Source organism: Syngnathus typhle, linkage group LG4, assembly GCF_033458585.1.
Source record: "Syngnathus typhle isolate RoL2023-S1 ecotype Sweden linkage group LG4, RoL_Styp_1.0, whole genome shotgun sequence".
In the NCBI taxonomy this organism is placed as follows: domain Eukaryota; kingdom Metazoa; phylum Chordata; class Actinopteri; order Syngnathiformes; family Syngnathidae; genus Syngnathus; species Syngnathus typhle.
In genome coordinates this window covers 7,937,471-7,954,886 of record NC_083741.1, presented here as the reverse complement: position 1 = coordinate 7,954,886, position 17,416 = coordinate 7,937,471, and the positions used below count along the sequence as shown (strand labels likewise).

Below are 17,416 nucleotides of genomic sequence, written 5' to 3'. Positions count from 1 at the left end.
TTCAACGGCGAAACATGAAGGAGGCTCTGTTATGTTCTGGGGTTGCTTTGCTACATCTGTCACTGGGTGTCTTGAATTTGTGCAGCAGAAAGCTTGCTCTGAGTCAAGTCACATTTATTGCTCTAGCCCTTAATGGCAAAAAGGTCTCAAAGGGCCCACAGTTGACAATTATTAATGACATCCCTATTTTGACCTCCAGAAGGGCAAGGAAAAACTCCAACTGATGAGAAAACGTCCGTGACCACCAGGGTGGGCAACATTTAGCTCACAATGTAATAGGAAACGATATGTAATAAAGAAGTGTAGAAGTCTATTTGATCAGATGAAGCGCTGCAGGAAGACGCCATCAGTCATCATGGCAGCACCAGCGAGGAGCTGGTCCACCTCAGATCAGCAACTAACCCAAAACACACAGCTAAAAACTAAACATCGGACTATCCAGAATCATCCTTCTATGAGCACTGATCTGAATCCTATTGAACATCTGTGGACAGCCTGATTGTCAATGGTTAATTTTTATTTTTATTTCTCATTACTTTATTCAGATTCAAGTCATTTCACTGACCGCTGTGGGACTTTTTGTTTTATTTGCGGAGGGGTTCCAACAATTGTGTCCATTTGTGTATTTATAGGACAGGCCTGTGGGTTACACATGTGATCCTTGGGGGCTACTTGGTGACCACAGGCCCCATAGAGGAGCCCCCTGATCTTTTGGTTTGAACATAGCAGTCACAAAGCAACCCACAGCCATTAGTTATCAATTTGTTTCACACCACACCCCCATAAAGGCCTTTTATTGATGTTACTTAACCATCTCATCTGTCAGTTTGAGGTTTTGCCAAACACTTGATGACATTGTTGCATTTGAAAGTAAAGCCATGGCAGTGCTGTCAGTTTTGAAGATTATTTGTTAAAGGTCAGTCTGGGTCGATTTGACACTCATTAAAACCCACTGAAGTGATCCACTGGCTCAGACAAGGCTGGCCATATTTAGCTGAGGAGATAAATGACCTTACCAACCACCGGTTATCAGGGAATCGGTTTGCTGACCAACCACATTCGAGTCTGAGGGGAGCAGAGCAGAGCGAGAGAGTGAAATGAGGTTGGATAATGAGGAAAAGCAGGCTGGATCCCCAAAGGGAGAGCGCATCGAGCTCCCTCCAAACATGCTGCTACTGGCACCATCCTTCTGTCTGTATCTCTTTAAGAGCTGAGAGAAGGAGCGTGTATGTGTGCGTGTGCGTGTGGGGGAGGGGTATCGACTGGGCTGGAACAGTCGTGTAATGAGTAGATACAAGAGAAGCGAGAGATAGATGGAGAAAAATAGCGACAGGCCAAAAATGAAGAGGAGGGCAGACGACCTGGTGGAATTGAGGGAGACAACAATTCTGGTTTAGAGGGACGCTGGGATGGAGAGGAGAATGGAGCGGAATGTTTTTTTTCGGCATCTCTTAACACCCTAAGGAGAGAGCCTCCTGTGCAGAGTGGAGAGGGGCAGGAAACAGGAGATAACCACGCTCCACTTTGCTTCGGCCTCTGTGGCAGTCTGTGCTGTAATGACTCAATGACTCGGATTGTAGCCCAAATGTTTGTTTTCCAGGCTTTGCTGTAGAGAAATTGCTGCAACTTTCTGCTCTTCTACATTTTGTCTGAATGTCGTACGAGTGCGGTTGGATTTCAGCTTCATGTCTGCCGGTGCAGGAGGGATGTGCTCTGATGGCTAATTGAGCCGAGCTCGATTGCTGCTTCGTAGGCCTGCGGGACTGTTGGAAAAGCCTAGCCCTCGCTTGTCTGGAGCGCCCGAGACGACGGGCCGCAGAGCGCCGAGGGTGGAGGAGGCACTGGACGACGATGAGGAGGAGCACTGTTAGCCAGCTCGCCCATGTATAGCAACTGTCTTCATCGCTCCCGCTCCACCACTGAGGCATAGGTTTTTTCTCCATCCCACATGATGCGTTTTAGGCCTTCCTGTCATTCCTAACAGGAAAGTGGATTTAATATTTTAAGGCAAGGAAGCCAGGGGCCCGTGCCTCGCTGCTACTTGTTCCGGACGAGGCCTCCTCCCCACTTGCTACTTCTGAGTTAACTTGGCCTTTGTATTTCTTTTTCTTGACATTCTAAGGATTTGCCTAAACCTGTTTCATGCATGTCCACTGGAGGCAGGTTTGACTTTGATGATGGGGGGTCGTACTGTGGGGGGTGGGAGCAGGGAAAAGCCCACGGCAGAGGGGTCTGCACGGGGCCACAGGGTCAGGGCGAGTACGCTGGGGCATGGAGTCACGGCTTTGAGGTCCTGGGTGTGTACACGTGGCCCAGTGGGAACAGCTATCAGGGCACCTGGGCGCAAGGCAAGCGGCATGGCATTGGAGTGGAGAGCAAGGGCCGCTGGGATTATAGAGGGGAATGGACGCAAGGGTTCAAAGGTCGCTACGGACAGCTGGAAAGCACAGCCAGTGGCGCTCGCTATGAGGGAACGTGGAGCAACGGCCTCCAGGATGGATACGGAACTGAAACCTATTCTGATGGAGGTAACGCTGATTTAGAGTCTTCGTCATCATTCTGATTGCAACTGCTATTAAACTCATGTTTAAAACAAAAACTGGTGGAGTGCTTAGCACATCCGCCTTTCTAAATGTTCCCTCCAGAACTCCCCATGCAGATTTGTGTGTTCTCTCCATGCTTGCCTGGGTCTTCCCAAATTACAATTACAAGAGCATGCATGTTAGACAATTGAAGATGATAAGTTGTCTGAATGCAAGCTTTTGTTTATCTACGTATATGTGCCCCACGAGTAACTGTTGACTCTCGCCCAAGTTGACTGGCATGAGCTCTCCCATGTGCAATATAGAGAAGATGGATGGAAATTGAACCACTTGCTGAGCCTGGTGTCAAATACATGGCTTCTCCAGTGTAGTGACATAAATATAATATCACAATGTCACATCCACAACACACACCAAGAGCGTTTAGGTCTTTATCGTTAAATATAAAAGAGCTAATATAGGGGCGGAGGAACACAGTCAACACACCTCGTATTAGCTCAGCATCACACCCTCGGTGCTGTAAAGTCACCATGGTAACGCAAAGACATCAGGTCAGCCTGTCACTAGAGACCACAGCTTGACAGTCATGCAGTCTGATTGGCTGTTTTCCCCTCACCCCGTCATCAGGCTTTTCCCTGCTTACTTATAATTTAGGCCCCTTTAATGTGTGATGCAGCCCAAGCCGAGCAAAGGAGAATGTCGGAGTTCAGTGCTGGATTAGGGAACACGGTCTTGGGTGTTTGCTGTGAAGTTATTGTTACAAAATGCTCTTACACAGGAAATATAAACTAGTCACTGAATGCAAAGGGTGGTGGTGGTGGGGGGGACACTGCGTCACATAACACGCCTCGCCTGGTCTTTCGCTCACGTGGAGGACCGCCGACAGAGGAATTCAGCATGCACGAGCTGACACATTTTCTCCAAGCCAGTAAATCTAGGCACACAACACAGAGGAGAGACGAAACGGGCATGAATCCGTCCACAAGCCCACACAGCACGAGCTTGCTTGTTTTCAGCACCACAGACAGCTCCTGGTCAGGTTGCGGGCAATTAGGCAATAACGCCAGACTGTGGCGTCGACCATGCTAACAAATACATTGGGGAGGCGTTTTATTGACTTATATTTATTTATGTGTACACCTTTGCAGCATATTTACACACTATTTGATATATATTTTTGTGTGTGTGGGTGTGCACCGTACTTTATTAATCAAATTGTGTTCTCGTTGTATGCTTGCAATGGACTGCAATGCCCCTGCTTCTCACTGGGAGCTAATTCTAATTTTGCCCTTCTCGTGTGGCTGAATAAAGTAAAATAAAAACCTGTACTGGAAACTTTTACACTAATGCATGGCTGCTGGCATTCACACAAGTAGCAGGTAGAACTTTTTTTTTCAGTCTTTAAAACAGACTTTGTCAAGAATAGCTGGTTGTCTATCCAACTAGTGGTATGGAACTTGCACTTTACTTGAAGTGGTTCTCAAAATATTTATAGCTACGTGAGGGGTCACAAATATTGTGCTTGCTGGCACCAGGTATCCCCCAAGAACCCCATGAATGACACGGTATGACGGAGTGTTCTAAAAATAACTCACCTGTGATGGGACAAATATGTGCTGTACCCTCAAAAAGACACCTCTTTTTTCCTATCTGGGGAAAATAACAACAGCAACAATCAGTGACCATAAGTTACTTTCCCATGATTAATAGCAATAAATGTAAAATTCGCAGCACCACTTCATGCACCTTGGAGAATTATGGAGCAAATATTGCTATACTAGCAATCAATAACTGGATTGTATGTGGACTGCCATGAAAAGGTAATTCCCCCTCCATATTTAATGTACAGTATTTCCGTATTACTCACATGAAATATTTCAGATTATCACAGCAATTTTGACATCACACCCAAGTAAACTTTTAAAAAAAATAATAATTGGGATACATTGTTCCATTAATCACAGCAAATCATCCAGGTCTTGACCGAGCAAGTCAGACCCATTCCATCACACTGCCACCACCACCTTTGACTATTACATTCATGTTCTCTTTATTCTTTTTCTTTTTAAAAAAAAAAAAAATTAATCAAATGCTGCGATGTAATAATATGCGCACCTAAAGAAAACTTCTTTCTCATTAGTTTACAGAATAGTATAAAATTTAAGCGAAAGACTTAACAAATATGTTTTTGGGCAAAGTGAGATTTGTGTTTAGTTTTTTTGATTTGTTTTCATCATCATTATCATCAATTAAATTCAAGTACCACATTTATTAATAGTACCTCATAATTGCTGTGACTATGGCTTGGAAACCTCTCGTAAATTGATGGAATTAAATAATTATGTTTCTCATTTATCTTTGGATTTCATGATTGACATGATATGACAAAAATAATTATTCTGAGGAAACCTTTAAAGTACAGTAGCCATTATTCAAGTGCAAATTTCAAATGTCTGTATGTCCGCTAATAATGTTTGCATTTGTTAAAGGATATTTTTTCTGCATTATTTCCTGTTTGTGTGGCCTAATTGGGAATTAATATCAGCTATACTGTATATTTGGGGCACGTTCCGTGTCCCAATTACATACTACATACTAATTATACGCAGATCTAACTGAAGAGTGGTCCTCTGAGAAAACAAGACCATCTTTGTTCTTCCATCTCTTGCTACGCAATCAATGCAACATGTTCCCTTTCAGCGGCCATTTATTGCAGTGCACAGTTGACTTAACAGACACAGAAGCTTATTACCCTGTGAGAATTATTTGACTGTTCTATGCAGAAACGTGAACTTGAATAAACCTAAGAAACAAATCTGTAAAAGGGTCATAAAATTTGATAAGTACCAAAAATCACACCAGCCAACTTTGAAAGGTAATAACGCATAAACATATTGGTTTAAAGTGGATTTGATCAAGTTGATTTATCTTTAGTAGGTGCGGTTGTGCTCGGCAAATCACAGGATTTCATTTTGGGCCAAATTCGATTCTATAAGATGCATTTTGGAGTATAGCTGCAGAAGAAGAACGGAATCATCTGATAAACAGACTGGTTGCTGCATGGAAGGGAATTGAAGTGATAAATGTATTGCACCCTTGAGGGTGCCTTTGATGCCTTGCTCACTTGCATCATGGTGCTGCTGAGGAGGCAAGTCCTGTGTCTCTCTTTATTCCTGAAATGTCGTAAATGTTTCATTCGGCCAAATTGGAAGTGTTATTGTCTGATAAGGCTGCACCCAAATATGGTCATAGAAACTATGCACTATCACTGAGACGCATCCATGTATGGTGCTGTTTTAAATGAAATGTCTATGGAATTGTTGACACGGGGTTGACCAATCGGTGAAAGAATATTTCACAAGGAGAGTTATCAAGTAATAAAACAAAGCCATAGTTGTTTGACTTCTGACTCATGTTTCTGTCTGGGCCAGGAACCTACCAGGGCCAGTGGCTGGGTGGGATGCGTCATGGCTACGGCGTGCGGCAGAGCGTGCCATACGGCATGGCGGCCGTCATCCTCTTCCCTCTGCGAACGTCCATAAACTCCCTCCGTTCTGAGCACAGTCACGGCCCCCCGGCTGTGCTTGAGGACAGCGTGGCCAACACGCCCACGGACGGGGTGGTGGCTGGGCTGGCCGGCAGCCCCCTCGGCCGAGGAGGCTTTGCTCTCATTGCTCCAAGTGAAGCCGAGCGCCAGAGAAAGAGGAAAGGTCGCTTCCGGCAGTCCATCCTCAGCGGCCTGAAACTACGACGCTCGGAATCTAAAAGCTCCCTTGCCAGTCAGCTGAGCAAACAAAGTTCTTTCTGCAGCGAGGCTGGCATGAGTACGGTCAGCTCGGCTGCGTCCGACATCCACTCCAATGCGAGTGAAAATGAACAGGGCGCTCCTGTGGATGCAACTGTGACAGAAATGTATGCAGGTGAGTGGCAAAGCGACCACAGGGCTGGCTGGGGCGTGGGTCGACGCTCGGATGGCCTTCACTACGCAGGTGAATGGGCAGGGAACAAAAGACATGGGTATGGATGCACCACCTTTCCTGATGGCACCAAGGAAGAGGGAAAGTACAAGCAGAATGTGTTGGTGAGCGGCAAGCGCAAGAACCTGATTCCGCTGAGGGCCAGTAAAATCAGGGAGAAGGTGGACCGAGCTGTTGAAGCTGCAGAAAAGGCTGCGGAAATTGCCAAGCAGAAAGCTGAGATTGCCATGTCAAGGTAATTTTTTGCTTATGCACAAATGAAGGGTTGAACATGTAATGTAGTACATGTCTGATCCTTCCATAAAGTAACTACATGGTGTTATTGTCCTGCCAAAAATAGTAAAGGAGCTCAAAACTTATTCTATAAATGCATTTGGATGTATTCTGTCAGAAGTATTGTTAGTGTTCTCCCCATGCTTGCGTGGGTTAACTTTGAGTACTCCGGTTTCCTACCTTATTCCAAAAATATGTATGAATTGCCGATTCCAATTAGCTGGCAACCAGTTCAGGGTGTCCCCCGCCGACCGGTATGAAATACTGCATGTTGGTCCATCGTCAGTTTATAAAAGGTAGACAGAACACCTTTCCATTTTCTCTCAGAATTCTAAAGTGAATCGTTTCCAATTGTTGTGACCAGAATGAGCCACGCTCGTGGAAAGGCAGAGGCGGCGGAGGGAGTTGCACGGAAGGCCATGGAAGAATGTCGACTGTCACGGATAGCTGCCAAAGAGCTCTCACCCTCCTTTCACATCTACGGCAATGGTAAGTTGTCCGTGCACAATAGTGATGGGGAAATGAAGCTTCATGAACCAGTTGTTGTATTCTTTGGCTCCTCTAGATGGCAATGTTGGTTTAAAGTGAGGGTTTTAAGAAATGGCAAGTCGGTGGGCTTTCAGCTCTTCGGTGAACAGAGAGTGCCATCTCGAGGTCTAAGTAAACACAACAACGGGTTCATGAATCATCTTGAAGCTTCATTTACCCATCATTAAAAAACAGTATGGAATGAACAGAAATAATGTTTTCTATCCATTAAATCTTTCATCAATGTCAGATCTACATAAGAAAGGAGTGGTCCACAGAACCATTTTCATAATTCACAGTCATCCAGTGTGTACTCTCTGGTTGCCTCACACATGATATTTACATACAAAGTTTGCATAGTTGTTTATCAACTATTGTATTTATGATGTCAAATTATTTGGCCTATTAATCTCTTTCATCTCTTGCTAGCTGTCTCATTGATAGATTCTGTGCTCAGCAGCTGCATAATAAGAAGCACTGGGCCACTAATTCAAATCAAGTTACAATTCGTTTACTGCATTTTTCAAGCTGTCATTAAAAAAATAAAAATAAATTAGCATAATGGGTGGTGTAAAATTCTGCTTTCAGAAAATTGCGTTAACCAGAGGTATCCAACTAATTTTTGTCACGGGACACCTTATGTTCTCCCTCGGAGGGCCATTCTGCCTGTGAACCCATACACTGCATGATATGCATGATCGCCTTATAATATACACAATAAATTGATGGATAACTACGTTTGTTTTTTCTATTCAACTATTTTTTAACACGTTGGTAACAAAAAAACTTGAGAAGACAATTTGCAAACATAAAGTCGAAACAGATGATTTGCCCCTGTGGGCCAAATCTGGCCCCCGGGCCTTGACTTTGACACCTGTGGTGTAAATACTTGCACATAAACTTTCTCATATGTTGTATCAATAATTTATTCTTGTAGTTTTAGTTTGAAAGGGTAGCCGATATTGCAAAAGCCGTTTTTGATACAGCTCTCGCATCAGATGTGTTAAGATTACGCAGGTTTCCCTAATAATATGGTAAGTAAAAGGTCGTTATCGAGAAAAGAGCAATGAAGATAGATACTTATGAAACTTTTAGTTCATAGAATGAAGATTGGATTTTACAGTGTTGCCATTTTGCTTTCGTTACACAGCATGTTATTAACACTGTCCCGTATTCTGGCACACACGCACTGTGGGGTTTTGCCAGATCACCTCATTGGCGTTAATATCCAACTGTTTTCTTAGGGCTCGAATGTCAAATGCCCCAGCACCAGAACGTCAAGGACAAAGACCATGAGGTCATCTCCACCGGAACAGACAGTCCAGAGCTGTGTACTCCGGACATGACACCGCCTGTTATAACGCCCGATCTCAGCCCTGCGCTGAGTGTCCCCATCTGTCCGGCCCGCAGCCCACCCAATCATGTACATCGTTCCAGAAATGCTTGCTTCATGAGACAGAGCGCCGTGGATGATCAGGGTGGGTCAGAGATCCAAGTTCTGGTGGAGTCACGGGCCACGGACATGCTGAAGGGGGGTGCTAACAACTGGGCGGATGACGTGTACCCAGATCGAGGATGTAGCAGCCGCTCAACGACGCCCTCTTTACTTGAGGAACAGGAGGGACAGGTTAATGGCCACGATCCAGTCCCTGTAACCAACCACAAGCTTCGTGAGAAATCAATCTCTAATTTCAAAGTCCGGGAGCACACTTCTTCCCACAGAGCATGGGAGCATTCTGCGTCCAACCCAAAGTCCTCCAAGCTTGCCACCTCTTCTCACAAGTCAAGGGAGTACACGTCATCCAATCATAAAACATGGGATCACTCGTCGACCAATCACAAGGCTTATGAGCATGCCTCTTCCAACTATAGGCAGGTACACATTTTATCCAATCACAAGGCTTTGGAACATAACGTGTCCAATCACAAGACTTCTGAGCATGCTTCCTCCAATCACAACTCCCAAGATTATATCTCCTCCAATCACAACCCCAAAGACCACGTTGCCTCCAGTTACAACTTTCGAGAGCATGTCTTCTCCAACCACCACCTGAAGCAGCACAATCCCTCCAACCACAAACTTAATGAGCATGCTGTAATTGACCAAAGGCAAGATGGCCTCACCCAGGGTTGGACTGCAGAAAGCAGCCTTAGGTGGAGCCCCGCCCATTCACGCCTCACAGAGCAGGATGAGGAAAGGATGAATGACTACACAGTAGACATGAGGCCGCAGATACCTCGAGGCTTGGCTCAGGAATCACCGGCCCCCAAAAACAACCGGCTGAGATCCCGAGGCCTGAGACCGGTCAGAGAGGGATCCGTGGACTCTGTCCAGATGCTGGACAATTTGAATGCGGGGGCGGAGCTAGAGGACTGGCCGCTGCATAGGGACCTCACCCTCTCCCCACCGCTTCAGTCTCAGCCCATCACTCTGGAGCAGGAAGGAGAGATTCTCACCCTCAAATCAAACTCAGTAAGTCCAGTTCATGCTTTGTTTATTCCACAGCACGGGAGAGGCAAAACTACACATTTTCAATTACTGACGAGAATGTGAACATCTAAAGAAGCAAATGACATGACCAATTTTGTCTTTTCTTCCTCCCCTAGGGCTCCAGCTCCATTCTGGTGATTATGGTCATCTTACTCAATATTGGAGTAGCCATTCTTTTCATTCATTTCTTTATTTAAGCTAAAACAGGTATGATCTACTAAGACTTATTGATTACTGCAGTATATTATATTATTGAGATGGACATTGTGCTTAGTCCACTGTAGCCCACAGCCTGAATGACGGTCACAGAGCCTCAGTTTCTGCATGAACGCCATTCCTTTTACTCTTATTTTGAGCTTGCAACCATTAAAAGATGATTGAATAAGTTTCATAATCAAGTGAAGATTGCAGCTTTACACAATTGTGGCATTTATGGACACATATGCATGGGTGTCCATTGCATACTTTTAAATGGACTCTCACCGGCAGATTAGGTCCATTTTCCATCCCTTGAGAAAAAAAAAGAAGAAACTGGTTATCATTTCGCAAACACATGAAACTCAAACTACATTTTGCACTGCACATCAAAACAGACGTCGTCCTTCAACTTTTTGTGATTCTCAGTCCCATGTATCAATCTCATTCCCCTCTTCGCACTATGCGCAACATACAGAACTATGCTGCAAGAGTAGATCCATTTAAAGGGCTCAGCCATTATTTATTTATTTATTTATTTATTTATTTATTTATTTATTTATTTATTTATTTATTTATTTATTTATTTATTTATTTATTTATTTATTTATTTATTTATTTATTTATTCAAGTTGTTCCAAATCCAATTGAAACTTTTGCTTGAGGCTGTGTGGGGGTGTTAAATGCATTATCAATCCTTTTAACATCACTATTCTCTTTTCATTTGTTTAAATTCTATCTTCACTACTTGTTGCATTTGTTTGCGGTCGCCACACAACCAAATCTTTGGATCTGGGGAGGGAAAATTAAGGCTCATGTGTGATTTGTGAACTTTTGTATATCACCAACACCAAATTTATACTCAAGGAACTTTGTTGGCAAAGAGATCTTTTTTTTTTTTCTGTCAGCACTCCTTGCACATCGACACACATTCGCACGCGGCAACCCAACATGTGACATTTAACTGCTGACAATACGAGAATTCAGCCTTGTCCCTTTGTACAGCCTCCAGACTGTTATGTTAGGACCGCTAATTATATACTATGGTATGTGTATGTGTCATTATTATTCCTATTTGACACATTTTGAGAGCCAGCGAGAATGTAGAGTGCCTCATGTTAATTCCGTTTCCGTCTCCAATGAATTTTAATGTAAATTGCGATAAAATCCACAATGATGCCAGGCTACGAGGAAACAAATAACCTTCAACACAACTCACACACTCCCCACCTAACCAGGAATGGCATGCACTGTTTTGACTCCGTCTCTTAGTCACCCTTTGAACCACTCAAAATGGGAAGGTGGGGTTTCTACGGTGTCATTTGCTGACACTTTTTGGGCCGGATGAGATTTTTCCGCATGTTTGTTCAGCCTGCTCAATCTGGTGTCACTTTGTAAGCTCTCTCCTCCTCGTCTCTTTTATTTAGTAACACAAGGCTACGTGAGACATGGAGAGCAGTGTAAAATAAACGCTAGCTTTTAACTCTCGAAATGTCATGAGTTTATGAATGATATAAAAACAAATTCTCTACTATTATATATGTTTTATACTTGGCACCCAGTGGCATCATCATATTGTGACATCATTGCATGCCCGAGCATGCTCTTTCTTACGCTTTGGTTTATGAGATTGTTAATGTGGGAAAAAATAATAAAATGTTTGAAATATGAAATAGTGACTCGTGGTTATTGAATGCCATCATTGAGATGGTTTCTACTTTGTCACAGGTTATTTCATGAGAAACAAATCAATATAAAGCCTATCAAAGCCTAATATCAACCCTTAACACCTGTCAGAATGCATATATTGTTTGTTTGGATGCAAATTTCAAAAATTGTAATTTTTGGAAAAATAAATCACATATATTATACTATTACAATACGTACTTTCTTTCTTTCACTTTTACTAACTGAAATTCCTCATGAGAAGGTCATGTTGAACTCCGCGGTATGTTTTGTGTTGCACACTACTCAGAGAACCAAATCACATGCATTTTGCGGCTCAAAAATTGCATCACAAGCAGTAATGTGCCATGGAGCGCAAAGTGAGAAGTTTCTGAAGAAAATAGAAGCGTAATACTGCATGCCTCATGAACTATCCTTAACATCACATCAACATTAACCAGGTCAGATCACTATGTGTGCTGATATCTAAAAGAAAATAGTATTTGTTCTTGGTGTAAAAAAACAAGAGTCCCCCCCCCCCCCACACACAGTAAATATGTGCGTGTTTTATGCAAATCTACGGAGGTGGTTCGTGACAGCTTGTGCCCGTGTGCTGTCCCCTCGCCAATGACGGCTCAGTTGATTACTTAAAACACTGCCCCCTAGCGTTGTGCTGCTGTAAAAGCGACATTTGTGATTTCTTTCCACTTCCTCGTCGTCTTTGTGCTCGTTTTTGTGAGTAACCCTTAGTCGTTCACTCCCCGTTATCTCCCCCGTGATTGTTTTCGTCCTCCTCAGTGGAGCTGCTTGATGGGGCAGCCACGGTTGTAGCTGAGCTCACTGCGTGGTTTCCGGTGTTCGTTTGTCTGCAGAAGGATGGCGTCGAGTTCCTACCGCATCCCTTCTACCGCCGGTCCTCCGACACCTACTTACACCGAACCTTCCCGGCTCCGTTCAGAAGACAGCAGTGAGAAACCTCAATAAGCGACCCGGGTACGTTTTGATGAATGCGTGTTTGCAGAGTGTGACCTTTGCAGATGTGAGAGGCTAAGGCTGCGAGAGGGGAGTTTTACCCGCGGCTTGGCGGAGGCCTACTTTAGATTCGGGGTCAGCTCTCCATGGAGGCTTTCATCTATCGTTGGACCAGGCAATCTAGTGGCCTTTCATAAAATGCTCGTGCAAAGCGGCGATTGTATTTCAGCGTCTTCTGTTGCACTTTTGCCATTGTTGAATAATTTGTTACAAAACAGAAAGCGGTAGTTATTTAAAAATAGCACTAGCCAAATAATTGCAAAGGAGGTCCACTTGTTTAGTAACGTAAAGGCTGCAGACCAGCGGCTAGCTGTTAGCTGCCGCAGCTACGGGCTACGGCTACGGCTTCAAAATGGTGCAGATTTCCATTCCAAATCGTGACCAGGTTTGCATGGAAGGTTTGCTAGTACATGTAGCTGTGGAGTACCAAGTGCACGTAAGTTACACGTTCGGCGAACTCGCCCATATATTGTGGTGCATGATTTAATTCAGGAAATAGACTAAGCTTGGCTTGGTCACAAAACGCTATTATTTGACAGCCGCATTTTAGCGACATTCCTGCAATGCATGTATTCATAATTCGGTGTCCTTTCATACCATTGATTATAATCTAATATCGCTGTGTTGTGGTTCCCAAAAGTCCATTTTGTTAACGTTAATTTGTAACATGTGTTTAGAAAATCTGACTGAAAGGGCTTAGAGCCTTCCACTTTCTTATTTAGGTGCTTTACTTTTTGTAGACTAAAATTGTCTACTTATTCATGCATGCATAGTCTATGAGCCTACTTCTATGCAACACAATGGTCAGTTAATCAATCTGCATCACACATCCTAATTCTGTGATTGTTTTGTCTGCCTCCAGGTCTTCATGTTTATTTCTAAGAACGTGTGTAACCAACAGAGAGCCCACCTTCCTGATACTGTGTCATAAACACCAATCTGCTCTGTGTGTCATTTCAAAACTCACCTCCTAAGTTCTGAATATTCAAGTGCAAGAATGACGGAGGCGTGGCAGCAACAGCAGCAGCAGCAGCACACAGTAGCTCCACCTTCTGTAGTGCACACCCTTCCCCAGACAACGGACGCGCTGGCCTGCACCGTGTACGGCGTTGTCCTACAACCGGATTCTTCTCTGCAACAGCAGCAACAGCTGGGCCAGCAGCAGCATGTTGTGCAAGCACAGCAGCCCTCCATGCAGCTAGGTGGCGAAAGAGTGCATAAGTGTGGCGCCTGCGGACACGACATCTCTCACCTGGCCAACCCCCACGAGCATCAATGCATGGTGACCCAAGACAGGTCTTTCCAGTGCACACAGTGCATGAAGATCTTCAGCCAAGCCACGGACCTGCTGGAGCATCAGTGCGTGCAGGTGGAACAGAAGCCTTTTGTTTGCGGCGTGTGTAAGATGGGCTTTTCCTTGCTCACTTCTTTGGCCCAGCATCACAACTCCCACGGCAATGGAAACAACCCAATGAAGTGCTCCATTTGCGAGAAAACGTACCGTCCCGGATCCGGAAACGTCACTCCCACCTCGTCGGCGGCCAATCCGCAGCAGCCCTCCACCGGAGAGACATCTGGTGGCGGTGCGGCAATCAATGCCTCATCCCCACCAGCTTTTGAGGCCTCTGCCCCCGATAGGCCGTACAAGTGCTCAGTGTGCCATAAGTCCTTCCGGCATTTGTCCGAGCTCACCCGCCACGAGAGGGTCCACACAGGTGAGAAGCCGTACAAATGCGATACATGCGATAAAAGCTTCAGCCAGTCTTCGCATTTGGCTCACCACCAGCGCACACACAGCTCCGAGCGGCCATACAAGTGCGCTGTGTGCGAGAAGAGCTTTAAGCACCGCTCTCACCTTGTGCGCCACATGTACGCCCATTCGGGCGAGCACCTTTTCAAGTGCAACCTGTGCGAGATGCACTTTAAGGAGTCGTCGGAGCTCCTGCACCATCAATGCCAGCCGGAAGGAGAAAGGCCTTTCCGATGCGGCTCGTGTGGAAAGAGCTTCAAGCGGCCGTCGGACCTGCGGCAGCACGAGCGCACTCATTCCGAGGAGCGGCCCTTTCAGTGCGAGGAATGCCAGATGAGCTTCAAGCAACAGTACGCTCTCGTACGCCACCGGCGCACCCACAAGAATCCGGCCGACCGCCCTTTCAAGTGTAACCTTTGTGATAAAGGCTTCCTGCAGCCCTCCCACCTGCTTTACCATCAGCAGGTGCATGGCATGGAAAGCTTGTTTAAGTGCGCAACTTGCCAGAAGTCCTTTAGCCAATCCGGAGAGCTGTTGAGGCACAAATGTGGAGGGGAAGTTGAGAAGCCCTACAAGTGTGACGTGTGCGGCAAAGGTTACAAAAAGAACTCCACGCTGCAACGCCACCAAAACACTCACTGCGCAGAGAAGCCGCTGAAATGCTCTCTGTGTGATAAGCGCTTTGTGTCATCCTCAGAGTTTGTCCAGCACCGCTGCGACCCGACCCGCGAGAAACCGCTGAAATGTCCCGACTGTGAGAAACGCTTCAGGTACTCGTCCGAGTTGCAGCGCCACCGTCGCGTCCACACAGGAGAGAAACCTTTCAAGTGCGCCAGCTGTGACAAGAGCTTCAAGCAACGCGAGCACTTGGCCAAGCATCAGAGCGTGCACTCGCGGGAGACGCAGTTTAAATGCGTGTGGTGCGGCGAGCGCTTTGTCGACCTCGCCGCTCTGCAGGAACACACGGTCCAACACACCGCCGAAGGCGAGAGCTTCCCCGAAGCGCCCTGTATACCGTGATTCAGCAGCCCCCGGACGGCAAATAGAGCAACAATAGAGCAACATGTCGTCGCCGCCTCCGCGTTCAAACTTGGTTGTTTCAAACACGCGCCCGTTAACGAAGATTCCTCATGTCTTGTACAGCGTCCATCGTGTGAAGACTCCATTACCCCTCCGTGACTAAAAGGTGAAACTCTGGGCCAGAGAATGATTCTTCAGCAACTGTTGTTGTAAAGAGCAAAAACAGGGGTTTGATGTAAAAGGTGGAACGATCGTGCTGATCAGCCCTAATGTTGCATGTGATGTGATTGCATTTGTTTTTTTACTGTTTACTCTTGCAAGCTGGACAGCAAGACTGCTGTCAAATGTGCCCTCATGTATTTTACGCCCCATGTCCTTGTGCCTTTTTTTCTTAACAGATCTCGTTTTATTGAGTTGATGTTCAGTAATAGCCGAGCGACTCCCTCCCATCCACGCACAGTGTCCGCCCTGTGCAGCAGTCTGTTCACATACTCGACCTTAGATAGTATCTTCTGTGCATGAATATTTATCACTCTTAATCTCACTATTGTATTATAGGTTTTTTATTTAGATAAAAAAAAAAACAAGAAAAAAGGTGAATTTGTGAAGTGTATAGCCCAAGTCCTATTAAACGTGATGTCGCATCAATGTATTCAAACAAATGACATTTGGTAACTAATAAATACCTATTATGTCATGAGAACACTTGACATGTGCAATAGAAATGCACAATGTAATATTTATAACTACTGATTCATCGCATAGTCTACCCTATTATTATAGATTGTGTGTATGCGCTCACGTAAACATTGAAAAAAATGTGTAGTGCTTCTGTTACGTTTTATTTTTACTATTGATAAGCTTGCTGATATTTTGCAAGGACTGAAGTTTCCATTTGAATTATTATGTTTATTCTGATGAACTATCATTATATTGTTCACGTGTAAGTAATTCGCAAATTACTCTGTGGTAGATGAAAATAATCCTCCCAGGATCCCTCAGCTATACTTGAGTATACTTGACTCCACACAGCCTCAAGCTGCAACGTGTTTTGTTCTGAGGATAAAGTGGAAAAAATGTATGAAAGTTCACAATTTGATACTTCTATATTGTCATTTTTCGCAGTATATTTGAAGAAGCATTTGAGAAATTGAGCTGACATGGACGAAGGGACTGGCAGAGGGTGATCATGTCATAATTTGGTAAATAATTTTAAAAAGGTATCATTTAGACTCCTGTTCATAGTGTACACAGAGAGAAAAAAATAAACCACATTGTGGAATATCAAAGTGTATACAGATTTCATGAGCTGATATAGTCATTTCTTTAATCCTTACAAACTGTATACTGTTGTGACATTTAGTTGACAATGAAATGCTGAGGCAGATCCTTGCTATAGATATAATTGACCACTCAGCTTTGGCGCATAAATTGATTTCACTGCTGTATATTTTGTATTGCATCATGTAAGTCAGACAGGTTGAAGGCAAAACATTTCATTTTAATACTAAAGTATGGCGCAATGGTGACCTACACCGTAAAATGTATTGAGCCTGTAGAAGGGCCCAAAGGCCCAACTTACTGTTTGGTGGCTTTGGAGTCGTGGGGGTGGTCTAGCAAAATTGCTTACAAAATACATCATATAAAATTCTTAGGGTTACTCGGACCCCATTGTGAGCAATCATTGGGGTGCTGACTGTTGCCTATCAACCACAACATTTGGAGACAAGAAGTGTGAGGCACACTTTTTAACCACAAGGACTTACACTATGCTGCCCAGGGATGTGGGTTGTAGTTAAGACTGTTACAAATACCTAGCTGTAGAGGGCGACAGAGTTCTTGCAGTCATGAGCATTCTTTGTGATTTTCACCGACATAAAATTTCGGTAATTATTAAGACTCTTAGATTTGTAAACGCATTTTGAGACTATTATAGATTAAA

The 17,416-nt window shown here is 44.6% G+C and overlaps 2 protein-coding genes across 3 annotated transcripts; both read left to right on the top strand.

Annotated features, from left to right (window-relative positions):
• Positions 1-1,308: 1,308 nt before the first annotated feature.
• On the top strand, positions 1,309-11,736 carry jph3a (junctophilin 3a). The gene is made up of 5 exons (XM_061277549.1): positions 1,309-2,528; positions 5,975-6,755; positions 7,158-7,282; positions 8,566-9,794; positions 9,929-11,736. The coding sequence occupies exons 1-5, from the start codon at positions 2,147-2,149 to the stop codon at positions 10,007-10,009; spliced, it is 2,598 nt and encodes an 865-aa protein (XP_061133533.1). The 5' UTR covers positions 1,309-2,146; the 3' UTR covers positions 10,010-11,736.
• Positions 11,737-12,291: 555 nt separating this feature from the next.
• LOC133153321 (zinc finger protein 319) lies at positions 12,292-16,774 on the top strand. 2 transcript variants are annotated; one of them, XM_061277550.1, is made up of 3 exons: positions 12,292-12,407; positions 12,545-12,665; positions 13,567-16,774. In XM_061277550.1, exon 3 carries the CDS (start codon positions 13,702-13,704, stop codon positions 15,472-15,474), a length of 1,773 nt encoding a protein of 590 aa, XP_061133534.1. In that variant the 5' UTR covers positions 12,292-12,407; positions 12,545-12,665; positions 13,567-13,701; the 3' UTR covers positions 15,475-16,774. The 2 variants fall into 2 exon arrangements, with proteins under 2 accessions (XP_061133534.1, XP_061133535.1); XM_061277551.1 differs by having other exon boundaries at positions 12,345-12,407; positions 12,471-12,665.
• The last annotated feature ends 642 nt before the right edge of the window (positions 16,775-17,416 follow it).